At 36.4% G+C, this 27,968-nt stretch overlaps 1 protein-coding gene across 8 annotated transcripts in view; it reads left to right on the plus strand.

Moving 5' to 3' along the window:
• Window positions 1–27,968, plus strand: part of QKI (QKI, KH domain containing RNA binding) — a 155,091-nt gene that overhangs the window by 20,425 nt on the left and 106,698 nt on the right. For all 8 annotated transcript variants that reach the window (XR_009114286.1, XR_009114285.1, XM_058021153.1 and 5 more), the window contains exon 2: window positions 15,763–15,905. Coding sequence is in view for 6 of the 8 variants with exons in the window: in XM_058021153.1 (XP_057877136.1) it covers window positions 15,763–15,905 (143 nt within the window). In the remaining 2 variants the exon portion in view is untranslated. The remainder of the gene's footprint in view (window positions 1–15,762; window positions 15,906–27,968) is intronic.

Genomic DNA, 27,968 nt, shown 5'->3' on the forward strand with positions numbered 1-27,968 from the left:
AGGTCAGGGTGTGATTCTGTAAAATTAGAATTCTGTAAAATTGTTGTCTTTTGATTACTTTTTTTTCAAGAATGAAAAAGGAATAGAAGTAGTTAGGAAACTGAATTTACTTCCTGGTTTTACTAACTACTGGTACTTCTCTGAGAGATCAAAAGTCAATTCTCTGACTTTTGGCAGAAACAACGTAAATTTTAGTAGGTTTCTCCAGTGCAAACTGCCTGGTTCACAATTTTGAAATAATTTGGTGAGGTTGTGGTAAATAAGAGAAATGGGTTCCTTAAATACGCTGGTGTCTTAATTTCATTGCAGAATGTTCTTCTATATTAATATCAGCTAAAAATTTGCATTTAGGATCTCCTCCCAGTATAGGAAGTTGTGAGGATGTGATGAGGTGCTTCATCATGCAGTTAGCAATATCTTCATGTTTCACTTTAATTTCAGTACTGACCTACAGGAGAGGTGTTGCAGGTGACAGATTATTCCCAAAAACATTGTGGTTGTTTATTTATTTTTTTTAATTTGCTCCTTGAAGAGGAGTTGGGGGATCATGGGACACACCTAAATGGAGTGCAAAGCTCCCAGTGTTCAGTCTCCTTTTGAAGTGTACAGCTGCAATTTGCAGTTCAGTGTTAAAGGATTTTGTCAAAGTTTTTAGAGGAATTACGAGAGTTGATTCCAAGGCTTCTGCTCCTTCTTAAAGCTAAGAAAATATACCTGCTAAGATGTTTTAATTTTATATTGGCCACAGTAATGAGGGAAACTAATAGAATATTACTCATGTAAACTTTCCCTGTCAAGCTGAAATGTATCCACCATGCATCCAGGCTGTTTTGAATAGTAATTATAACTAGAGTTACTGGTTGTATTTCTAGTTCTTCACTACATTGTGTGGAGCTTTATAGACTTTACCCAGAGTGCTTTTTGATACTTCCAGGAACACTTTATGGTGTGATAGTGTGGTTCCATGCTCTGTAGGAAAATCACATTGAAATGAATTCTGAAAGTGTCAGAGGACCCCCAAAACCTCTGTTTTTCTGTGGGATTTTTTTATGTGTGTGTGTGTTTGAGTTTCACTTGGTTTTGTTTTTGGTTTTTTGGGGTTTTTTTTTGTTGTTTTTCCACTGTGCAATGTAATTGAAAGCAGTCAAGCCTCCTTACCAGATGTTCTGCAGGCCTAGTGGCAGGAGGGGATTGTCTATTTACTGTTTGCTTTTTTTGTTATCCTTCAAAGATGATTAAAAAAAAAAGAAGCTTCCCTTGCAGCCAGTATGTAAGAACAGGTGAAAAAGAAGAGTTAAAGAGACAAAAAGTAAAAGAAAATGGAAGCCTTAAAGGCTGTTTCAGATTTTAGCTGCTTTTTTACTCAAAGCTTATAAAAACAAGTCTGGAATGTTAATTGGGGGAAAAAACTGAAACTTTTCTACTCCTGCTCAATGCAGTATGTGTTAAAATTTTATTTCCCTTCTGGTAATGTAGCCTCAGCTATATGCCATTACTAGTCGTGCATGGCTGGGATTTAATGAGTGATGGCTCATCTGCTTGGGTGGAATACAGTTCTGGCAATTAATGCTGGAAGCAGTAGTGTAAGCTGGTGTGTAGTTGAGGCCCTCATCTCAGTTCCATTTTGATGCCCTGTATTTAAAGCTGAAATACATCTTAGCATAGTGGGGGCATGGGGGCAGGTAGCAGGGGTGGAGGAGAGGGGGAAGGGTAGGGAGGGATGTTTCTGTGGGATGCTTGGTGGTTTTTGAGTTTTACTGGGAGGTGGTTCTTAAGATGCATAAGATAAACCATGAAACAAAATTAAAATAGTGACTTTTATCTTTTCACTGTAGTATCTGGTACCAAACACTATGACGCTAAAAAGAAATACACTATTAACATGGTACCAGTAATCCTTGTGTTTCTAGTGAGTAAATTGAAATCCTTTTTCAGTCATTCAGAGTATGGGTGTGTTTCTGAAGAAATGGATGAATCATCTAATGTAAAGCTGCAGATATGATCTCTGGAATGTGCTGTACTATCATTTATATTTTAAATAGCTCTGATACAACTTTTGATTAAGTTTGCACTATACATTCCACTAAATGGCCTCTTCTGCTGTTTTAACTTTGCAGAAGTACCTGAAGTTTTTCTTGCCAAGCGTGTGGTTTAAGATTCAATTAAAGCAGTGAAAAACTTCTCAAGAATGAACATGGCAAAAAAGTCCTAGTATTTTAAAACAAAATGCCCTTAAATATTTTTCTGTGAGAGATTGCTAAAGTGAGTACTTTTCTCGTTTTGTCTGGAACTCTGCCTAGATTTAAATGAGATTGATCATATTTAGATTTGAGCACTTAGGCTTGAGCACAAAAAGGTTATCCTGCTGTACCTCCATGCAATCTCCCTTACTGAGGTATCTTATAGGACAGGGATGCTTTACTCCAACCTGAGAAAGCCATGTAATTGCAGTTGTGAGTTTCTGTGATTTGGGGAACGGACTTGGGAGAACAGGCTGAGTTTCCTGTGTTGTAAGCAAAAACATGGCTTTCTTCTGCAATCTCAACTTTTATGAAGCGGTTGTTTCTTAGATAGGAAGATGCTGTGTTAGAGCACAATAGTGTGGAGGTGTAGCCGTCCTTTGTGGTTTGTGGACTCTTTGGAAGAATGCAGTGAGAGTGAGGTTGGGTGAAAACTAGAACTCACTGAAAAAATAAAGAATTGTATCTTCCATAGGTGGAAGATGGGACTTGAGTGTGGACATAAGACAGTTGGGGAGTAGGAGAAGGTTTGAGATGAGGAAAACAGAATCTATGTGTCTGCTAGAGGAAACTGTTTTCCAGAGCCTGGAGTAAACCCAAAGTTTTGGAGTCTTGCCATGTCTTTGCTGTCAGGAAATATCTGTGAAACCCAGAGGCAAATGGTCTCATTCCTGCTATGCTGCAGGACAGTATCTTCTGCTGTTGTCAGTTAATACCTTATTTCATGTGGCAGAGGACTTTGGATGGAAAAATGCCAGCCTAGCTGACTGGTTGAATTTAGCAAGCTACCAGATAGGAGTACAGTTGTTTTGTGGCAGTAAAAGTGATCCATAAGACGCACACAGATGAGAACTTTCAGGCATGCTTGTTTTGGAAGAATGATGTTTCTGATACATGGGGAGTCTCAGGCAGCAGTTCTCTAAAGCATTACTAGGTTTTTTTTGTTTGGTCAGATCTTGAATATCATAGGGGAAAGATCACATCTTTCATTACTTTATAGTGTTTCACAAGATTGTTCATGAAGGTCTGCTTTCCAGCAGAGTGCAATTCAGACATTTTAGAAAATGCCTCTTGGTGTTGAGCAAGCAAATGTTAACTTAGGCAGTAAGTTACAGACCAAGACGGTGCATATTTATTTACATGGAAAGAAGCATGTGGCTTATTGTTGAGGGTGATATTTTATTGATGTGGTGTCACAAGGCAGGGCCTGAATATGCAGTAATAACAATAATTGTTACTGATTAGTAATAGTGATTGAGGATTAGAAATCTGAAAAATTATTTCAGTTAATAATGGCATTTTTTGCTGTTTTGAAACCAAGAGTATATGGTAATATTGTCGTAGTTTCCAGGATAGTTACATTGTGCAACTCTAAAAATATGAGTAGTAGTTTATCAAGGAATAGTCACCTCTTCACATTCGTGAAGAGTGTGCAGTTGTTTTTTGAGGAAAGGCTGTGGTTTTGTTTTAATATGTTTGAGTGGATTGCTGTTGTGAGAGTGCACATAACCATGCCACTTGGACTCTCCTGTCAAAGGGCCTGAGTTACTCATGTACCTTTACAAGGACATCTCCAGGGTAGCTCAGACTTGTACTGACCCAAATACTCTGAGGGCCATTTTGACTCTGGCTCCCTCACCTGTCAAGGTAAATCTGCCTAATGGAGAACTGATGTTACATGCAAATCAAATACTGTGTGTAAAATGAAAAAGGAGGATGATTAGAAGGCTCAACCTAGTCTATTTCATTCTTATTACTTCTAAAGTAGTACTACTAACCAAATACTAACTTCTGTTTACATAGTAGGCAGGCCAGCTATATTCTCATTATTGTGAGTGAAAGCTCTGTTATGATGGAAGCGAGTGAGCTAGTTGGGTGTTGGTTGGAATGAGAATCCACCTAATGGAGCAGGTAGCACTGTAGTTTTTGAAAAGCAGGTACCTGTCATGTGAAGGAGCAAAAAGAGTGTGACTCTGCTTAGACCTCTGACAGTCAATGGGATTTTGTTGTAGTATAAAAATACTCTTAATGGAGGCTTTTTTCTTGACAGAAATGAAACTTTAAGACGATCTAAGTAGGTTTTTACATATTCAATTGCAATTAAGTTGAACATTCAATTCACTATGTGGAATAAAAAAAATAAAAAATAGAACTGGACAAATAACAGTTAATACCTTTCACTGCAGTAAAAGAAATGTAAGTAGCAGTGTTCTTATTTCTGACTTTGTCAGAGGGTGATGATGGTAGCTGTAGTCAGTTCTCTAAGGTTTTGCTGGCTCTGCATGTTTAGAAAGAGTTAGTTGCCTTGCTGATTTCCTGCTGGGTGGTAATGTGTTGAGTCAGATGGCTGAACTAATGTGTGGTACAAAAGGATGGATAACAATAGTATACTAATATGTCACTTCATTTTGACTTATGTTCAAGTCTGAAAAAAGTACTCAGCTTTAGGAAAAATTGCAATTGCCCGCAGCCTACTTTTTTAACCTTGAATTTGGGTCTCAGTCATGTGAGATTTAGTTTGATTGTTGCCAGCTTTCACTTCCCTGGAGAACCATGTTTACATAGGTATATTTATCTTCTAGAGGATTATTGAGGTGTATGTATTTGCAGTGAACTCAAGCACAGTTTTTTTTCTCCCTCAACATTGATGAAAAATGATCAGCTTTTCAAAGCTGACTGGTTATCTTAATCACTTCAATGTGATATTTAAGTTGTTTAACAGTTGTAACAGAGGAACTCAGTGACAATATTTAAGTAGTGTTTTCTTTATGTATTACCTAGCATAAATACAAGCATTTTTAAATTCCTTTCAACACCTTGGTTAAAGTAATTTATGACATTACTAAATTTTTTCACTGGTTACATTTCTCATGTATACATTTTTGTCACTGATTGTGTTTATGTAATAAATTACAATTTGCAGTAAGGTAAACCTTGTAAAACCTGTTCTTCTTAGCATATGTATTGTTCTTAGTAGATTTTTTTAATCATGTTTTGACAACCTTCTTTTAATCAGTTCTACTTTTGGCACAGCTGTTGTCACTTAGTTTTAGCTTATACCTTGAAGAGCTTTTCTAGGAGTACCTATTTCATAGTTATAGAATGGTTTTGGTTGGAGGGACCTTAAAGATCATCTAGTTCCAACTTCCCTGCCATGTTTTAACCAAATTTCTTTAGTTAAATTTTATGCAGAGTAGTCCATGGGAAACCCAACTTAGCATTGCTCTGTTTCTTGAGCACTCATAATTACAGTATTAGTCTAGTGCTGTCTGTGATAAACTTGTCATATGTATTAAAGACTTTCATTTTTTAAAAAGTTTTTTTTTAAAAAGTTCTTCAATGTGTTTGAAACATAGCATAAGTAATAAAAATTGGACTAATGTATGTGGATGGAATATTTACTGCAGAAGTAAATGCTGGAGTGTTTTCCTGCATGAATACATGATTGGTTATTCTATATCCAGCTCAAGAGTTTTCAGGTGTGTTGGATATATATAAAATCTTTTAACACAGGTGGGGGTAATGCTTGATTTAGGGTTGTAGTTTGGTCAGCTGTGTTGTCAAATTTCTGAAGCTATGGTGTTGGTTATGTATTTTGTTAAGTAGAGATTAGGATTAAGTAGAGATCTTGTTTAGGTACTGACTAACTCTGGGAATTCTTCCAATACTTAGAAGTTAATTTGGAGTTGCACAACGTATCTTTGCAATGTAATTTATATCAGAGCAGTGCAATAATTAATGTATTTAATGTTGTGGATGACTGACTTGTCAGTGCTGGTGCTTGACAACTAAAAATGGTTACTTTCTCAGCCTTGTGAATAAAATGCTGGCAGAGATAGGTAGGGCAGCATTTACAGCAATGCTGTGTGATGGGGAGCAGTGTGTATAAAAGTGGGATTGTGTTACTGTTGTACGTGATCAGCTAAGAAAAAGTAAATTGGGAATGAGAGGCACTAGTCAGTCCTATTCAGATGGATTAGGTTCCAGCTGAAGTGATGAAAGCTGTCAGGTCAGCCTCTTATGAAATTCTCTTCAGAAATACATAATGACATTTCTTACAGGCACTGGAATAGCTTTGTTTTGACATGCTAGCAGGTTAGAATTGGAAATGTTCACTTATTAACTAAGCCAATTATCTCTAGGTATGCTTGCTTTCTCACATTTTGGTGTTTCTTACGGAATAGGTAAATTCTTTAGTTGATAACCAGCAATCAGTTTGTTTAGTTGTCACAGATACAAAACCTGTAATGCCTGAATACAAGATTTTATGATTATAAAGCGCTTTCATCGCCATCTCAGTAGCAATATAGTTTTTATATATTCTTTTACTAAAGAATGCTTTATGTCAGCACTTCACAACTAATCAGCTAATAATGACGAATTTTTTTCTCCCCTTTACCCCATGAATCATATGGGGCATCTGGTGTATCCAGTGATCACTGTGTGCATAAACTGTAGAAGATTCAGTTTTGTGAGGCAGAAATACATACAAAGTTGGGAAAAATTGATAGAACGCAGGAGGATGTGCACCTTCACTTCCCAGCATTTCCTGAAATACTTTATATAAGCAGCCAAGTTTTGTGTTTCTTCAAATTGCCTTTGTATGTTAAAATGTATGAAATTTACTTTGGCCTTAAAACAATTAGTGAAAGAGAGAGAGAAGGCTCACATAACATCACTGTGTTAGTGAATAGACAATTATTTTTGGGTGGTCATGGAAGTTAAAGAATCCCTCTCTCCTTTAATACAAAAGACAAAGAGTACATAAACCAATGGAATGTTTTCTTGTAATTGCTGACTGTGGAGGATCATTGTGGATGGTTCCCAAAGGCTGAGAAAATAACTCTGCATGTGCTCTAGGGTGCTCTTTGAAATTGGTGAATCTTAAGGTACACCCTGGAATACAGGAAAGAAAATGGTGCTGCTGTTTAGTTTTCAAGTGGAGTTCTATTAGTTGTTTTTACTTCTGAGTTCCAAGAATAAGCAATTCTAAAGTTTGGGTAACTCCGTTGTAGTTTTAATTTTACAGTAAACTTCGAAACTCATTATTTAGAAGGGTCTATACCACAAATTTGTTTTAAAAGTTGTAAAATAGTGTCTTGCCCTTTACTTTTATGCACTTCTTGCACTTACTGGCAGAATAGCATAGGGTGGGATTTTGGTGCTGGTATCTCTGCTGGATTCTGGTATTAATTAGGCTGTTCTGTTCTGAAGTGCTCAGCATACGTTTTGAGAGAATGATCTGGCTTTAGTGGAGAGCTTCCTGTTGCACAACTTCATAGTTGTTGAATGTAAATCCACTATTTCAAATCAGAAGATACATGTGAAAAGTGGACAGCAGTGATTCTGGTGTGAAGGGAGCGTGGGATTGTGTGCGGGTAGAGAAGGTCCATTGCAGACCAGTCAATCTACATTGCTCACAAAGATCAATTTCAAAAAGAACACAGTAAACTGAGGTAACATGTTTTTTGTAGAAAATACTCACCCGAGGAACTAAAACTGTGGAAGTTCTGTCCCAGCTGATACCGTCAAGCTGATGTTTTTAAAGTGCACCAAGTAAAGACTGTTGTTTAAATCTCATCAATGGCTCCTTTCTTTAATCTTTCTGGTGATTAGTGGTTCACACAGAGTAGTATTACTGCAGATTCTCCCACATCTAAGATATTCAAGTTGTTTATAATTACGGTTACCTGACAAACATTTGGTTGATGCTGCGGGGTATGGAAAGGAAAACAAACAGAAAAGAACTTAGAATAGCTCCAGAAGCTTCGTGTACCTTTAGCTGTGCTGCCTGTAACTAAGGAAGAACGGGAGGAGCTGGAGTGAGTCCAGAGGGCAGCAGGGCTGGTGAAGGGTCTGGAGCAGAAGTCCTCCAGAGGAGGATCAGCTGAGGGATCTGGGGGAGTTTAGCCTGGAGAAAAGGAGGCTCAGGGAGACCTTATCACTGACCTTATCACTTATCCTGAAAGGAGGATGTGGCCAGGTGGGCTTGGCCTCTTCTCCCAGGCAGCCAGAGGCAGGACATAGTTTAAGGAAAGACTGGACGTGGCATTTAATGCTGTGATCTAGTTGATATGTTTGGTCACAGATTAGACTGGATCTCAGAGAGCTTTTCCAACCTAATTGATTCTGTTATTCTGTAAGTATTTAGGAGTAACTTGCTGCTAAAGGGAGGTAGATTTTGAGAGGGTTATATTTAAACCTGATGCAAAAATAAGCCTCCAAATCTGCTTCAGCAGTCATGCTCTGCTGAGGGACTTTGGCTTTACTGTTTTCTCTCCATCAGCTAATTACTCACCTCAAAGAACTTTCCATTTTCCAGTGCTGCTCATTTGGGTGTGGATGGATAGTGTATGACAGTTGCTGTATTATGTTAGTTGAATATGCCAAGTAGACTGCTGAAAAGTTCTTTAAAGTATCCTCTTGGGAACTTACAAACTGATTTTTATGTTAAAGATATTTAGCTTTTTGGAGCATTGTGCTGGAGTATGATGAGACAAATACAAGAACTTCATCTCAAATGTACAGCTTTTGGAGCTTACCAAGAAAATGAGGAGGGTATATTTAATCTTCTTTATATTATTCTTTTAAGCAAATGCAGATTGCCACTGGCAACTGTAATGCTGGATTGATGGACTTTTTCAGACCTGCTCTGGCTGTTCTGACATAGCATGTTAAATAACTTAAATGCAAGTTTTAGTGAGTGGAAACAAATGCATGACTGTTTTAAAAATACCAGTTTATTATGTTCAGTGTCATACTTTAGACCAAAATTGAAAATTTGTCAGTGGACTGTTTTATCAGCTTTGCTTGATCCTAAGTATTTTTTTGTTTTTTTGAACTCTGTGTTGGCCTCAGAGGGACGGCTGCTATGAATCTTGTTTGCCTGATGCTCTGGCATTTCACTGCTTTAATATCAGGGGTGGGGAGTGTAAATGCTTGCCAGCATTTTAGGTCGTGTACTGATGATGCATGCGGGGTACAAGTCCATGTGGCACAATATTAAAGATTACTTGTTTTTTTCCTAGCATTGCTATTTCTGCTGCATCAGCAGTAGTAGCAAACAGCACTGGTGTTAACAGTGAAGACTGTTAAAATTTCAATGAATAAAACCAGCTATTTCTTTGCCAAGTAAGCATACTAAAGCTGCTAGATTAGAAAACATGTGAGTTGCAATGTTCCACCAATAATAAAGCACTTTAAAGCTTTCTGTTGACATTTACACAAAGAGAACAGATGAGTATGCTCTATTTGGTTTTGAAGTCACTTTGATAGAAACCTTACAACTGCCCACAAAAGGAGTTTTGCAGGCTCTTCTTGCAAAAAGAAATGATTGAATTTTGACACCAAGACTGCTGACAAATTGCTGGAAGTGCTGCCCACTTATCATTGGACTGACAGTTTAATCATCGCAAGTGTACTGCTAGATTGAGGAGCAAAAGAGAAGTACCTATAGTTTTTCCAAAGCATTAAAAGATTTAAATTTCATTGAAATTTGAAATGCAAACACTTCTTTTTTCTTTTTTTTTACTATAGTCTTGAATGACTCGTATGCCATAATCTCAGTGGTGGTGTCGAGTGCTTCAACATACTTTTGCATTTCTTCTGAGAGACTTGGGTGTCTGTTGATCTAGTGGATTATTAGTGTGATGTCACTTTGGTTTTTCTTTTAATTTTTTTATAATAAAAGTTGTATTTACATTTGGTACATGCTGTGTCAGCAAGATTCTTTTTGTGCAGGGGATGAACTCAGCATGCTACTTGTTGTAGTTTGATTACATGCACTGTGTTAGTCTTTAGAACACTTTCAAGAAAGATGATTCACTCGTCTTCAGAGATTTGAAGTAAGAGCAGAATATAACAGTTTCCTACTTTCTCTGCTTTTTCCTCTCCATTATTAGTTATATTTCCTGTATTTTTTGCAATATTATTGGATGCTGATTGACACACTGTGTATTAGATAAAACTAACTGGTATCTAGTTGCAGTTGTCTGATTAATGGATAATGCTTTAATGGCACATGGAATTGGTTGCCTGCATGTATAAGTTGTGGATCTGCATTCAGTGCATTTGGATCCTATGAAGTGGTAATTTTATGTCTGTTATTTTAGTGTCTGTAACCTTTTTTTTCTAGTTTAGGGACTTACCTGATAGCAAAGAAAATGGAAAAAATATTTTGTTGCTTAGAAGTTACTCTGAAATGCCTTAAGTGATGACCTAGCAGCAGTTGTGTGCAATAAAAACACTTTGAAAAAACATTCACTTATGGCATGCATTTTGTTGCATTAAAAAAAAACTACACTGCATATTAGTACAGAATGAGAAGGTGCTTGACTCAGTTCCTCACTTTCCCCCTCAGTGCAATGCCTGCTAATCATGTGCATTTGAGTGGACTCACTGAAAGTGGTCTCTGATAGATAGTTATTAGAATTCTTCACTTTTTGCAAAAAGCTGTTTTGAAAATATGAAGGCATTATTTGTGCTTCAGTTTAGTGTCATATTCTGTAAGAAAAAAAATATAAGAATTATTTTTGCCTGTCAAAATACATAAAATTAAGCTGCATGTAAAAATTTTGATGTCGTTGATATTTTGGGCATAACTTGATTTCTCTGAGAAAGTAGAAAACTGAAACTGATGTTTTATGCATCAGTGAGATCCAAGTACCATGTAGATTTTTAGCTATATGAACATAGCTGTTATTCTTACCATAACTCTAAAACTTTTAACTTTAAACATTTGCTCCTAACTTTATTATTTTTTCATATGGAGAGTGGCTTGTGCCTGAGAATCTTTGAAAGCCTGGTGCTTCACTTGGTTAAGGAAGCATGCCTGCTGGTGTTAGAAGATGATTAGTATTTTGATTAATTCTGCATCTCTTGCTGACTTTGGCTATTGGATTGTTCCAGCCCCACTTGGTGTGTATTGTAAAAACAAGGAATGATAGTTAAGGTGCTCTTCTGTTAGTTTCAAAAATAAAATTCTGTGTGTGTTGATGACTTAACATGGTCTTAGTCTTATTTTAGTTCTTCACATTCTTAGTTCCAGCTTAAACTACAGTGAGGAATGCATCAATTTAAAAACAGTAAGTCTGCTGCTCTTCCAAAAGATAAAACTTTTTAATGTAGAAGAAGCTTTCACGGTGAGAAATAGTAAAGCTGTGGCCACTGGTGATGAAAGGGGTTTGCAAAGTGGCAGGACAGGAAGGATTTGAATCTTTTCAGTGATTTCCTACTTTGAATATTCTTGCAGAATGGTTTATATAAACCCGTTTTATGTTGCAACCCCATCAGTCTTAAACACATGTGCAGAGTCTCACTTCCTTTGAAGGAATAATTGACAGCTGAAAATGAGTAACTTCTTAATGGTGTCTAATGTGATGACAAACACTCACATGAACGCTGTTCTTTGTGCATTCCAGGGGAACAATACTCTAAGTTTAATGAAGAAATCAAAACAGTACATACCTGTAGACAGTATAAACAGTACGCAGTATAAACAGTATATCCTGCTTCAAAACATATCTTAGAAAGGTATTAGAGAGATTGAAAAATGTACTCTGTAGATAAAGGAAACAAAAGATTATGTTACTTGTATAGTTTCAGGGACACAGAAATAAAAATGTCCTCTGCACCAGAATGCATATCATTGCTACCATGGCTAATTAGGTCATGCTGAATTAAGGTGGAACAAGATCAAGATATTGAAACCAGTTTGTCTCTTCTTTTAAGTTTATTTCTCCACCACCCTGCTGTGAGCAAGACAAATTTGTCATTTACTGCTGAACTTATTACTTTGAATGTATAGATCCGGGTATTGTTACAGGTGAATATTGTGGATTTTGACGTTCTTTGAGTTTCTGCTTTTGCCTACAAGTAGGGATGGGAACGTATATCCTTTAAACCTATTAATGCCTTGGCAGAACTCACAGGTTTTGGAGATATGGGGAAGCTGCTGTATGCCTTTGGGGTTTTTTTTCAGTCATATCTACTGTTATAAGTATCTCTCCTTACTAACAATCTGTTAAATCTTTAGAGTGTTATACAATGCAATTACCACTGCAGCATTAAGACAGAGGTAAAGTACCTAGAATTGTACTTAGATCTTCGCTTGGAAAGTAAAGCTTTCCTTATTTTTGAATCAGTTGGCTTTCTGTGAGAGGGAAGAATCTAAAGAATTGTAAATGTGAAGGAGCTAAAACTTTATAAATGAACTTGGAAAGTGTGATATCATGAGAGACATACCAAAGAAGCTTTTGGGCAAGAGAAGACCTACTTGGTAATGTGTCAGAAATGTGAAATAAGTCTAAATAAAAGACTGTTTCCTTGGCTTTTTTTTTTTTTTTTAATATGTGAATTCAATGCTAAAAATAAAAAGGTGTGCTTGGAGAATTTGACCTTCCTACTTTAGCACTGCTCCTCAGATTTTTAGGTATTTTAATGTATTTCAGAACAGAATAAAATGGTACTTGCTGCAGCTTGAGAAAGCAGAGCTTTTATCTCCTCTAATGTGCTGCTGGTGATGCTTTCTGAAACCTTACTAACTCCTGGTAAACTTGAGGGAAGTGCTGAAAGTACAGTACCAGATAATTCTGTCAATACACCTAACTGCCTAAAGTGAGTGGCAAAGTTGCAAGATACTCAAAGAGACTGGAATCTTGAATTGGGTGTGATGGAGACGGTAAAAGGAGAGGTTATGTCATCAAAATTCAATACTTTGTGTGGAGTCTTGTTGAGGCACCAGAGGAGTGATTAAACAAGAGGCAGGTATGAGAAAACTGTTAGTCATGAAAAAAAAAAAAAAAAAAAAACCAAAAAAAACCAGGAGGCATATCAAACAGATAACTTAATGGATTGTGGATTTGAGAGAATGCTTGTGGTCAGCTGCACTAGTACCTTAGGAAAGAGAACAGGTTGTACTCCATCTACAGTTAGGATTAAGAGACAGTGGTTGACCTAGAGATTTGATCTAACTATTTTATCATTTAAGCAGTAGTCCTTCAGTTCAGTAAAATTGAAGGGAAGTGGAGAGTTTCACAGATAATGTGTTGTGCAGAAGTGGAGTTTGGAGACTGGATTGGCAGTTAAAGAAAACTGGGAATATGTGCCTGTTATTTCATCTGTTGCTGTTGAATATTTCTTCTGAGGTCTTGGAGGAAGTATCTAAGACAAGAGAGAAGGTAAAATTCCAAGAAGCAGAAGAAATGGTAGCACTTGAGGAGCAGATGATGTTGCTGACTGCTGTAGGTGACTGTCCCTGTCCTGATGTTTGTTATTGTTACTGCTGGCTTGGATGTAGAGAGAGAAAATACCAACTTACACATGCCAGGATAACTAAAGTTCAGGTGTCCGGTCCTGTAGTGGAGTTTCCTACACCACAGAGTTGCTGAATGTCTTCAATCTCTATAAAGCTGGAGGCATGATAGATGGTTTAGGTTTCACACAAGCTGAAATTGAGGGGTAGTCCTCAAGCCAGCTCTCATACTACCTGTGTGTGTTGTGAATGTACAAAGGAAAGGTTAAAATAAAAGTTTTTCTCCTGTGAAGACTATGATATCCAATGTTAATGATTATATTCTGCATGAAAGATAGATTTTAAAAGGAAAATTTTGGTGCAGCTACTCAGTAGCTGCCAAATATAAATAAAAATGACCATGTTGCTACTTAGGCTTCAGTGCTTCTACAGAGTGCCTAGTAGTGTAAATTAATGGGAAATCAGAAGAGAATGAAAAGGGAACAAAGTATGCCAAAAGATAGTATAATTTGTTCAAAGAGCTCTGCTAAAGAATATCTTTATATACTGAAACCGGTATAAATACTGCTTGTAGTTCTGAGGAATTTGTGCTCATTGCCAAGATTGTCTGTGTAGAAGGAGGTGAGGATTTTTTTCCTGTCCATTATGATAATATGGTGACAAAATTTCTGTTCCCCATTGTAAACAGGTGTTAACTACCCCATCATGATACAGTACACATGACTGTGTCAGTTTCCAGCAGGGAAACAACTTGTTCTTGAATATGCATTTCAGAGATGTCTCCTTTCTCATGCTCTCCCCCACCCCACAGCTTTTCAGGTGGTGAAACCTCAGCTATTAATCATTTGCCAGAGAAGAAACTGATTATGAAACAGAGGTTATATTAATCTCTTGTCTGCTGCTAGAGTTTCAAGTGACTTCTTCTTTCTGTGGCTTCCTGTATTTAGATGAAAACATAAGATTTCTGTTTTCAGTGTCATGTTTTATTCTGGATGTTTTGAAAGCAGTTGTTGCAATTCTAAGTAAAGGACTGGATTTACTGATTGCTTTGTTTACAGCCCATGCTATTGTCAGTCGTATGCTTTGGGAACAAACCTGTTGAAATGTTAGTTTTTGGTTTGAAACTTGATCAATACATTAATTTTAAGTAGTTATTCAGTGATACTGAAATAAACTCATTGAGAAGATTTTTACACTATTTGGGACTCCATAAGTTATGAAATGTGAAACTTCTGATTCTTATAGCAGCAATTTAAATACCATGTTCAACAGATAGAGAAGTAAAATGTAACTTCTTTGAAATGTCTTTTTTGGTTAAACAAAAGGAAGTTTTGTGCTCATTTTCAGACTGTTATAGCTTAGTGACACTAATGTAGATTTTAATTAAATTACTCACTTTTAACTACCTTGTTTGTAACTACTAAACTGCTTCTTCCAAATAAATACTTCAAGGTGTGAGTAACACAGGTGCAAATGGTAGAAACAGTACCTAAAAATTCACTCTCAGCATTCCCTGGTGCTCTTGAGGGGTTTTTCATTACTTTGAAATGAAGTAGTAAGGCTTCTGGGTGCACAGAGAGCTTGCCCAGGTTTCTGATAACACACTTGACTTTGTTATTTTTGTTGTCTCTTTGGGGGTAGTCAGTCGAACAATATCTACCAGTTTGTTGTCACACCATGTGTACATGAGCTGCATCATTAAGTTGTCCTATTTCCCATAGATAAAAGATGCTCCATTTAATTTCCAAGCTATAGTTAATCCCATAACTAGCAAAAATACTACATAGATGCATTTTTCTTTTTTTTTTTTGATGTTGGGCACAGATTTCTATTTTTTTTTTTTTTTGCTTTCTAGCTGCTTTATTATTAAAAAAAAACATAAAAGAACTGTTTTTATGCACCTTATAAATGATGTGAGCAATCTTGTAAGTGTTCTGAGGAGGTGCATGTAATTTTTACTTCAATAGCTGAATTCCATAAACAGGATGAGTAGGCAGCAAATTTACAGACATGAAAGACATATAAAGATGGGTGCTGCAATTTAAAAAAAAAACGAAAAAAACAAAACAAAAAAAAACCCAGTTGAAAACCCCCAAACAAAGCAGAAGAAAATAGACAAAACCAGAGCAGATTTTTCAGCTACTGTGATGTTCATGAGAAGAGGAAGAAAATGGCATTGAGATTCGGGAAATAGTAAAAAGAGAAGATTGTCATGTTAGATTATAATCTGTTGCTGTATTTAATGGCTAATATACGTTTTTCCCCCCACAGAAATTAGCAGAGTACGGAAAGACATGTATAACGACACATTAAATGGTAGTACGGAGAAGAGAAGTGCAGAATTACCAGATGCTGTGGGACCTATTGTACAGTTACAAGAGAAACTATATGTGCCTGTAAAAGAATATCCAGATGTAAGTATATCTTTTTAGTCCCTAAATAATTTTTTGATCCTTGTGGTCGTCTTTAAATGTAAATTTCGTGTGATGCTACCCTTGGATCACGCTGAGTTGCTTTGGATACTAGGGAATCAGTGTGTGTTCCACTTTGCTTGATTTGCAGTGAGTGTGAGTGGAAGAAGGTTGTGTTAAATACCAAACTAGTATGGATTGTTAAACCTTAGATGTAAGATCCTAATTATCTTGTTCAAAGTGTTTGCCATCGTGAGACACTTGTGAAGTGAATTTTAGGAGGAAAGTAGTTCTTGGGATGGTGCTTTTTTCTTCTTGGTGTGTCTCTACGTCAGCTGCAGAATGCTTTGGAGCCCTTTAAAGACCTTTTGGAGACTGTACTTAGTCTCAATTACTATTTGTCCCATACCTGTGTAACCAGTTCTGTTGCTTATAGAAGTGTCTTTATCTCAGGGTTGGTTGTCCTGTCCTCTCCTCTTTCCCCACCCTGCTTAAGCAAAACTCTTTGCTTGCCTGTCAATATTGTGCACTCTGTGGGGTGTTCTGTTCTATTGTGCACTCACCTTCTGAAGGAGAATGGTTTCATTTAACTAGAACTGTTTTGAATTCATCTGATCTGAAGTGTTTCTAAAAACTACTTGGGAAGAACAGTGCTTTCAAAATCTACCAGTCTACCCCAACTACCTCCATCTGTTTTCATTGATCAGTGACAAAATAAGAAACCATGTTCTTCTTTCCAGATAGAATTTACAGGTTCTGTTGCAGTAGAGGAGTGCAGGGTCCAAGTAAGGGATTTACACATTAAAGTGATATAAAGTGGAAGAAAGTACAGAACAGCAAAAATAGAGGTAACACTTGTGTATTTCTGTGTCTTTTCTTTGTATGCTTAATTAGATTAAGCTCTCCAAATGGAGTTTTATTATTTCTGTGCTGCTTACACCATACAGACCTCTAAATAAACCTCGCTGTGCCATGCTCCATTAAGAAAATTAGGTGCAAGTCCTTATTCAGAACTGAATACTTAGACAAATGTCTTTTCTCAGTTTTCAAGTTTTCATGTAGTTCTTTTGCTTTGGGTTTAAAACACCTGTACTGGGAAAAGTCTTAAAGCAATTTGACTGGCACTAAGGACATCTCTCTCCCCTTGTATTGTGTTTTTCTTCCAAATTAAACATATGTGTGTCTATATACATCTGTGTATGTACGTGTCCCTACACCAAAACCAGTTACAGATTTTTGAGAGTAATTGTCCTATGCAGTTGTTCCACAGAGCCATGTAAGTAGCTCTGGATTTAATACCTCCAGATATCTTAGAATTATATTGCTTAGTGGCTTTTTAAAACATTTCCTAGTTATTGAAACCTTGGTTTCATAACTTAACAGTGTATTCTTTGTGAAGAGTTGCCAAAGTTATTTGTTGTAGTTTTTACAGAGCTTGATACCTGCTGTAGGAGGATTGAGAGTAAGAAAAAAGGTGTTGGATTTCCCTTAACTATTAAGCTGCTGTTCTAGAAATCAGGGTTTAGCAGCTTAGCTCTTCACTGCCAGTTAATTATCAGATATAGTGTAAATGAGCAGGAAAGAGTTTGTCTCTAGTTTCTGACAAAGAAATGATTTCACTAGCTACTGCTAGCTCTTTGTTTGCTTTTAGGAGAACGGCCTTGAAGTGGTCACTAATTTATTTTAATAAACCCTTAGGCATTCGGAAGTTGGAGAAGCTTGTGATTTGTGTGCATGTGACCTGGAATAAAAAGGCTGTTGGCTCTTGTGAGAGGATGTGAAGTGTGTGCTAGAAAATGGGAAGTTTCTGCTGCTGCGGTGGGACCTGGCAGTTCAGGCTTCACTGGGGAGCCAAGGCTGGTGTTCCCTGTCTGCTCCTGTATTTGTTCATTGCTACTTGGAATGGGATCTGCTCAGCCTTAATAATTGGTTAATAACTAGAATATACCACTGCATACAAATAAAAAGCTGTGATTAGGTATGTAGGCCATTTCCAGAATCTTTCTGCAAGTTAGGTATTAAGTAACCTGCTTTGAATTTAGGCCAGCAAAGCATTTAGAAGGTCTGGAGTACAGTGATTCCAACTTACTAAAAGTAAAATTCATGGATAAGTATTAATTTCACCAGTGAAGATAAATTTGTGTGTAAAAAGAGAAATTGTTACCTGTGAGAATTTTTACAGCAGTATATGAAACTTCTTACTCATATTCAGCAGTTAATTTAGTTGTTACCAGATGTAGGAAAGACATGCTGTATAGACTATGAGAGTGAGTTTCTCAGATAAATCTAGTTGATTCTTTCTATTGCCATAATTTTCTTCCAACTGACTGTCTTGTATGCATTACAAAGATATAAAGTTGGATAAACCTAAAGTTGCTCAGAGAAAAGTGATCAGAAACTGATTTTCTGATGTATATTTAATATTTTTACCAAGAGAAATTTTTAAAAAAATCAGCAAAATGTTAGGACATTCTAATAAGCTTTTGTTATGGTAAATATTTTTGACTTAGAATTTTGAGGATATTGGTTAATTGACTGTAGTGAATACTGCATAGTACTATAGTGCCATTTTGTGCACAGAATCCTAAGTTTCTTGTGATGCATAAAAGTAGTGGTGTAGTTAAACCATAAGTTTTAACAAACGTGCTTTATATATGTGCATATATAAACATACACAAAAGATGAAACTGTAAATTTTCTTAGCCTGCATCACTTTGATATTACTGTTTTACTTTGCTTTGGTTATCCACACAAAATAAAGAATCTATAAACTTTAAAGCTAAAATAAATCTATAAAATCCCCTGAAGGCTCCTAATTTTTTTTGTGCTAGTGCATATTGAGTATTTTTAATCTAATATTTATTTGAAGGCCACAGTTAGTGCAAGATTCAACTTGCCAAAAAATTAATTGACTGAAACAGCTTGTAGTTTTTAAATGCTGACTGTGCAGTCTGAATTTCTGCTTCTGTATTAGTAAGTGGAAGATACACAAAAATCTTGCTAGGCAAGAATTAATTTTCTTTGGTGTGTTGTATTAATAAGGAGATTTTTTCCGTTATGTAGTCACAGTCTGATAAATTGTGTAACTGCTGGGATGATACCCTTTGTGGCACATTTTTTTTTCATAGAAAGCTACTGTTATGCAATTGGGTCTATTTGTATTGTTTTCTTCTAGTACCCTTGAAAGGTGTTTAAATTTCATAGAAATTTTAGTATTAAAACTGAGATTCTTAGCTTTTCTGAACCATGTATTTATGCTCCTGTAACTTGAGAGAGTACTTTTGCAGAAGGCACCCAAGAAGTGAAATTCCATTAATTGTCCCTATTTTGCCCTTAAGTTAAAAGTGAGTTCCCTAAAGAGTAGTAGTTGTACTCTTGTGTAAGTCTCTGGTGTTACTGTTTGAAGATATTTCCAATTCATGGAAGAATAACTTCCATCAGAATTTTAAAAAGTAAGAAGAAAAGATGTCAGAGAAATTGTTGAGTTCTTAACAAGCAGAAGAATGGAGGATAAGCTATTGTTTGTGGGTGAATAGTTAAAAGTCTTTAGCATTTCTTATGCTTCAGATAAATGATTAATTTTCTCAAATTTCCCTAGAGAGATGAGACTAAACTTTCTGCCTGATATCAATTTAAACAGTTCTTGGAATTAGTACCTACAAATGTTGAACTGAATAAATGTTTTTTTTTCCTATTATAATCATGGCTTTATTATTAATAAGTACCCTGTTCTTTCTGATTAATGTGAAATTCTCTGTTGGAACTCTTCTGTGCCTCTTCAGTAAAAATGTAAGAAGTCAGTAATTATCGCATCTAAAGTAGCGTGTCCTTAGAGGATAGTGCAGCTCAAAGGGCAGCAGTGATAAACAGCTTGTGCGTACTTCTGACCATTTTAGTTAAAGCTGTTTAATTAGTACAACACAACCATCAACACTGGGACTCATTTTACTATGGGGAGCTTACTGACAAAGTGTTTAAATCCTTTTTCAATTTGTAATATCAGAGTTTAATAGCATGCCTAATATGGATTAGGAAAATGATAACATCTTATTTATTTATTGTTCTGATTATTTCACTTAAGCTTTTCACTCCCTAGTGGTAAACAGGGAAGGAAGCTAAAAGACTAGGCCTTGTTTACCCTTGCAATTTGAAGGAAAGAGAGAATATAACTGGTCTCTGTACATAAACTTGGAATACAGAATAATGGCAGGGTTGCAGGAAGATTTGGAAAATGGTCAGCTGCTGCTGAAAGTACAAATGTATATGAAATAACTAAAGTAGTTTGATTACTAATTTTCAGTCTTAGTAGGGTCATTGGAAAAACATTTTAATGGAAGTAATGGGAACAAAGAATTTAATTTTGATTTTGAACTTTATGTATTAATGAGAGGCTTTATGTGCTCTGATTGCACATGGTAAGGATATGGATTGAGAAAGGGCCCCTTTGTTTAGATGCTATTAAAATGGTGTCTTGCCTTAATATCTGAATGAAGATTTTTTTTACCCCTTTTATCTAAATGTTTTATTAGATATCTTTCCATTACTCACTGTCTGAATCACCTTTTGACATTTTTTTTAAATTTTTTTGAACCATGCTAAACACTCAATAGCTGGTTTGGGGGATTCGGGGTTTGTTGTTTTTTGGGTGGGTGTTTTAGTTTTGGGGTTTTTTGGTGCAGGATGACAGATGTTGTCATAATTTTATTCACAGATTAGCTGGTCAAATCTCCAGAGCATATTTGTACATGGAGGGAAAAGGGTGGAAGACAGTCTAAAATACATTGGAATTAAAAATTCTGTCCTTTAGTCCCTTACACTAGTCTTGCAGGCTGAGCAGCAGCTCACCAGTACCAATTAACTTGGTCCATATCTCCATTATTTTTTCCCTCTTAAACTCTTGAAGAATTTAGTGGAATTAAGTCAGGTGATTGCCTTGTCATTTATTTGTTAATGTTCTTCATCCCATTTTATGCTCATTGTTTTTGCAGTTTGCAGATCCTGTGGTCTTTCTGTGTGTGTAAATAAAAAGAAATGGAAGGTAGGGTGGAAGTAAGACAGGTAAAGTAAGAGCTTAGTAAGTAGTATTTGCTTTGGTGATGTTCCCCTTAATATATTTCAAAGTAAATTTAGAAATCTGGGAGAAGAAGTGAGTTGTACTTGGTAGTGCTAGGAAAGTGAACATATTTGTTAGGACACCATGTTTTCATGTTGATGCTTGTATTAGTAATGTTTTCAAATTAGTGTCATAACATTAAACTCCTAGTTTTATGTGCAGCATGTGTATGACACTGCCTGCAGCAAGCAGTGGAAGTTTTTTCATTTTTAATCAGTATACAGATCCTTGTAAGGACATTAACAGCCACTGCTAGACATTTGGGTGCCTCTCTTCTTCACCATGGATTAAGAGGGCTGTGTGTATATGCGGAAGCTAAGTACTGAAGGACAATGGTAGTCTAGAAAATCAGTCTAAATAGTTTGAAAATACCTGTTGCTTTTCTGTGGATGAAATTACTAAAACGATTCTAATTAATTTTATTGAAAATGTTTACCTGTGGGAATTACAAAATTTGAGGTTGCAAAGGAAGTGTCCAGTGGAACTTCCTGACATAGGTCTAGCAGTCAACATCCATCATGATTGGTTTTGCTCTGTAGTGCCTTTCATGATAGCTCATCTCGTTTTCTCTGCAGTCAGGCTTTCAGTGGGCAATCTCTGCTCTTGCAAGACTTAAGTCTAGGAGAGCTGGGTTCAAATATAAGTAATAAGAGGTCAGCTGTGAGGCAGGTATTTGTGACATACTGATTTTGTTTTGTTTTACATTGTTTTTTTTTTTTCCAGTACGTTCTTTGAAATGTTTATTTTAGCAAAGAAGGGTGTTATACAGAGATGATGATGTGCTTCAGCATATTTTTGCTTGCTGTTGCGAGGCGAGGTACTCTTGGGTACACCTGCTGAACTTGTTGGTAGTTTTTTGTGAATTAATGTCCTGTGTACTTTAACTAGGATTGGAGACTGCAGTAAACATGGAAATACGAGTAAGTGCTGAAACAATACTTAACAGAGCAAGGTAGTGCTTGTGTTTAAAACACACAGGTGAATTTACAAATTACTGTTTAGACATCAGAATCCTTAATCGTTGTACTTTGTTACTCAAAGTCAGGAGCTCCTTTCTGCTTTAGAGAGTGGAAACAGACTCCTGAAAGATAGGGGATTTGAGAGGCACAGTGTTTTAAGGAAGGAGGAAATACAGGGAGAAAAACCCTTTATTGAGGATTATGTTTTTTCCCCTTCTGATTAGCTGACAAAAGGATAACTATAGCACTAAGCTGTAATACTTCCCCCAGAAACTTAACCTGGCAATTATAATAGCATGCTGTCTTTACCCCCTCCCCCTGCAGTGGTCAGTCAGCTTTTGACACATATGTTAAATATTTCTTCCCTTTCAGCAGCTCTGTAGTTCAGGTATTACTGTTTATATAGTCAGAATTTTATGGAGTTGCCCTTGCAAAAGTAATTTGATGCTTTCCAGGCAGAGGACAGCAGGAGTTTGGTAACTTCATCTGGACAGGTCAGTGAAATGCAAGTCTCAGCTACTTGTGTTTGCTCTGTGTTTTGCTGGGATAAGATGGCACCTATCTAGAATTGCTATTTAAAATAGTTTTGAGTTCCAGTCAGAATGCTAGCTTTTCTTTGTATCTCTCATAAATAATTTGGTTAGGTAAAAATCAATTTACATGCCCTCAGTGGGAAAAGGTCTCTTGTTTGTTACTAGATTAAGTCTGCCCACAAACCTTGGAGGTGCCTATTAATTTGAAAGAAAAATGAATAAGTTGCCTTTTGAGATACATGGTTGAGTATTTTTTAAACAGGTGTTCTGTTTTGGTATTATGCTATTTTTGAAGTTACTAATGTGTTTAAAAGCGTACATCGCTTGTCAAGGAAAAGTTTTCAGTGTAAAGCTGCATCTATAGCATTCATTTCTGATCTGAATTTGTTCCATATTTCAAAAGAACAGAGTTGTTTTGTTCCTCATACATGAGGAACATTAGTGTTGGTCTCATTAATGTTGGTCACTTGGTTGTCTTCTATATAAGTTTTCTTGAGGAGAAGATAGTACACAAATCCAGCTTGGGGAATAAACTTTCCTTTCATTTACTTTCTTTTTCCATTTCTGTTTTGTTTCATTGCTTGAGAATGCCTTGGTTTGGAATGTTAGATTTAAAATAAAACACAAATGCTATGTTGTAAACAATGGCCTTTGAGTCTTTGTGAAGGACTACTACTTCTTTCTGGGAGTCAGCTGAAGGACAAGCTAAAAGCAAGAGAGATGTGAAACTCTGGCTTTGTAATATAGATGGGGCTGGAACATATAAATCTGTAAATCCTAAGTCACTACTGACAGGTAGGCTGACATGTAAACCTGAAGTACATCTCAGAGCCTTGTGATATAACTCTTTCTTCTGCTGTTTCTCCTGTGATAAATACGAGGTAGCTCCCCTTCTGTTGCAGTGTCTGCAGTGATGTTCTGTGGCCATCACAGAACTGTAAGAAGTGGTAGTACCATCTCCTTACTTAAAAATCACAGAGGAAAAGGCAGAAGTTAGTTAGGAATAAAGCCTGAATGTAGCAATTGTTGATAAGCTGCTCTTTTAGTGGTGTTGTAATGTAAATATTTAGGATAATAGATTCGATATGACTTGATATCCAAAGGTGCTGCTATCACTGTATTACTGGGCTGTGATACTGCTGCTCTTAGTGCTGGATGCTGGCTGAATCACAGAACTCCACAGTGCTTATGTTGTGGGGCTTGTGCCCTTAAATGCTCCCAACAAGGTTGGGAGCTTTTTAAGATATTTCAGGTGCTTTTCAGTTTCCACTCATTTGTCTTTTTATGTATTGTCTTCTTACAGTTGGAACACAGACTTAAGGTTTGCTAAGAGCTTTTAGTAGCAGTCATTTAGAGCAAACAGGGCAGATTAGACCTTAAAACACTAAAGGAAATATTGAGCTGCCTTCTGTGTTTCTGACCTGTTCTGCAGATTTAGGTGTTAAATTTGCAAGTTTACTGATTATGGCACCTGTAAATATATGGAGAAGACTTTTTGTAACATTTCCAGAAGGTAAATGGAATTACTAGTTTAATTTTTCACTTCAAATATGGTTAACACTGAGAAATCTATCTTTCTTTTTTTTTTTTTTAGAAGAAATACTTGTGCAACAGCAAATAGGCATTGACAGTTTCTAATCTTACTGTTTTTTACACTTGATTGAAGTATATCATGTAAGGTCTCTAGTAGAATGAGAAATGCTACCAGTTAGATAATTGTATTGGGTTTTGTTCTAAATTTTGGAAAGGGGATTGCTTTTGTTTTGGATGACACAGTTTAAAATTACTTTCTCTGATGTGTTTCAGTATTTTCATGGAATGAAATTCTAGACCTAGTTTGGTAAATAATCCCCTAATGAATGTGAAGTAGTATAAACTGTTTATAAAGCTATGACTAAGCATGATGTTTATTTAGAAAGTGAGGTTTTATAGTTCTGCTTGTGAAATACTGGAAGTATTTTCAATATATTTAACGATAGAAATAGGTGTTTCAGAATTTGATTTGTCCTAAATGAGGTAAGAATTCTGGTTCACTTTTCCCCTATGAAGGGGAAAATTCAGCTTGTTTCACTATAGAGCTCCTAGTCTATGAATGAGACTGCAGTTGTTACCATTTCTCAAATGTGTGTAAAAGTTAAAGGAGCAAAGCAAAAATTATCTAATATTGGCTCTGATTATAAATTACAATTTAGTCAGCTAAATTAAGCAATTAAAATCAGTCGCATGAATGAAAAGCTTGTTTATGTTTAGGAATGTTAAACACCTTACTTTCTCACTCACTCCAGAAGCTTGATAAAATGCATTTTTTCCCAAAGTACATTGCTTGAATATGGAAACTTTCATCACAGCTCTAATTGGTAAGACCCATCTTTAACCACAAAACAATACTATGCATCTTTATCATGGGATTTAGTTGCTTGGTGAGATGCTTTACTGCTTTATTTTTAACTTTGCTTATGAAAGAGTGCTATTATGGAGGAAAAAATAGTAATTGCTATTTATATAGTACTGCATTGAGGTCTTCTGATTTGGAAATGTGCAGTTTCTTTTTCCTCTCTTCCCATCTTCCAAGGTGGCAAATAAATATACATTTTTGTAACATAGAGTTATAAAAGACTGAATAATTCAGCGTAAAATCTATTGCCTTAAAGGGATGAAGAACTTTGTCTAAAGCTCCAGTAACTAATAAAATAAAATGGTTACTGAGCACCTCTTCTTTGCATAAACCTGAGTATGTGTAACCTCAAAGCCAGTTTCTGCAAAGTCAGTTTTTCGTTTTGAGAGGAGAAAAAGCAGCTGCATTTATCCGGTAAATTGAAAAAGAGAATAATGTCCCGTATGTACAAGAATTCCATTTCTTCTTAGAAAGAAGAGTTCAATTTCTTCTTAGCATTTTTAACTACAGTATCACTATCTGCAGTGGTGCTCCAACTTAAATGTGTCTTTCTCACTTCTAATTACTGAGAAATGGAAGTAGTCTACAGCTGAATTGCCAGCTTTAAGTGCCTTGGGTAAAGTAATATGTAGTCACATCTAATTAAAAGGTATTATTATGGAAATTAGTTGTTGGACTGTATATCCTGAGGATCCTTTGTTACTGGAATATGAGTTTAATGATGTAAACTGAGGCTTAGAGGGCACTGCTGGATCCTTGGTTAGGCTCGGAGACCGATTTACACACAGCACAACTTGTTAATTCTCTAGATAAATGTGTCACGATTCCCAAGTAGAGCATGGAATTGAACAATTTTTACTCATCTCCTGGTGTTATTGAAACTGATGTCTTGTCACTGTTCTGAAAACCTCATCTTAGTGAATAGGATGAAACAGATTATTCACTATCTCGCTTAAGCATGCCTACTGTTAGATTGTTCACAGGATCTGATTTCCTGAGAGAGTTTCTGTTAACAATCTTTCAATTACTGTTTAAAGAGTTTTATGACCACTTAAAGGAGGGAACTACCAAACTGTTCTGTGGGCCTTTAAATAATTGCAAATGGGAATCTAATGATAACGGAGATTCCCATTTTAAAACCATGAAATTGTTAATTTGTCTATCTTTACAGCTTTCTCACTTATGTTGATAATTCTAAGCAATTTAAAATCCAATTATTTCCAAAATACGACAGTAATTAGATTAGTGTTTTTACATGAACAGAATATGTAGCATAAAAAAATCATTTTGAGGGATATTATTTTAGTTATTTGAAGTGGAATTGAAACTACCCAATTAAAATTCTCTTTTAACTTGTGGCATGAGGAGAAGGTTTAATGTTAAAACCAGTATTAAATGGAAAGGAAATGTTACTTTAGTTTATATTATAATGTACAGAAAGTATTGACAAAGCAGAGACAAAGCAAAAGCGTACTAAAATAACAAATTGCTATTTCACTAACGATCTAAAGGTAATATTTATGCCAACAACTACACAATATATAAACACTAAAAATTAGTCCAGAAGTGGTGGGAGGGAAGCAAAACCCCTTTTGCTTGAGTGTGTTTGACGAGGCATGGCTTCTGTCTCTGGTAACTGATAAGGTCTGTGCTGTGTTGTTGTGTGTTCTTGTATCTTGTGTCTGCTGATCCAGCCCGCAGTGTTGTCAGCTCAGTGAGGAATGTCAGGAGGCTGGAGCAAAAGGGACGTTAAATGGTTGACACTGAGGGATGGCAGTAAATGAGATGGGAGCTAAATATATAGGTTTGTGACATTCTAGCAGCTGGCTAAAGTCGTGCTGTTTGTTGCTTGGGTATGCTAGCCTTAAAAAGGAAGAGAATGCATTGTAGCACCGAGAAGAAAAAAAACAGCTGGTGGCTTATCAGTCAGCCCTAATGACAGAGAAGGTTAAAGAGTTTGGAAGGACAAATCTTGGAAGAGTGCTTTTATTAGTAACATTAAGTTTTTCATTTGGTATGAGTAGTTTTATAAAACTACTCTAAAACTTGGCTTGTTCAGTGTAAAAAAAGGCAGGAATGCTTCATTAGTTGTCCAAATAAAATTACTTTAAAAATTTACTTATTTACTTTCGGTCCAAGCAGCTTGTTAGGTGATTTTTACAGTGACTTACTTTTGATGTTTTCTTGCTCCATAATGGAACTCTTGGAAACAGTTTGATACTCGATTAAGTATCTTGGAGTTTAATGCTTAATTTAGAAGAAAAAAGGCATGTTTTTCTAATAGATGAAAGTATGAATGTCCTCAAATGGTATAAACTCCATATATCTTAATTCCCATCTTTGCTAGAGAGATAGAAAAGTGCCATGTGATTTAAATATGATTTTATGTTAGAAACACTTTCAAAATAAAAGTTAATATTTGGAAAAATCTGTGTCTTAATTGCTTAAAAGCTTAATATTTGACATGTAACTTACTACTCCATCTAGTTCTTTGAGTGAAGGCTGTTTGAATGTAAGCTTGAAATAAGTACAGCACCTCAGTGGAATGCTTAGTCCTGCTTGATACTCTCTGCTGCTTCTTCGTGTCTGAGGCTTTTACACTTTCTTCTCAAGAACCTGTTTAGTTGTTGAACCCAGACTTGACTGTTACCACTGTCTTGCAGCTGACTCAGACAGAAGTGAGGAGCAAAACCTCATCTGTGGGTGCTCGGCAAGTGAAGTGTCGGTGAGGAAGCCTTTCTGTCCTTCTCTGTGCTCACGGGGAGTGTCTGTGGGTGCACCGACGCTGGCCTCAGCAGGGCCCTGAAGGAGGCTGCGGGCTAAAGATGTGAAGCTGTAACACAGCTGAAAGCCTTCTCTTCTTGCTTTTTGTGTTCCTTGTGCTGTGGCACATTCTGACAGGATGGGAAGAGATGCGAAAATTCCAGATCCCCCGCTCTTAGCGGGAATTGGTCTGTCCCCTTCCATAAAGTTTGTTGCGATGTTTGTAGAAGCGAGGTGTGAGCGAGCAGCTTAGGGTCAGCGCTTACAAGACTGCAGCAGTGATCCTTGGGCCTCATTTCTCTG

The sequence above is a fragment of the Melospiza georgiana genome, chromosome 3 (genome assembly GCF_028018845.1).
Source record: "Melospiza georgiana isolate bMelGeo1 chromosome 3, bMelGeo1.pri, whole genome shotgun sequence".
NCBI lineage: Eukaryota > Metazoa > Chordata > Aves > Passeriformes > Passerellidae > Melospiza > Melospiza georgiana.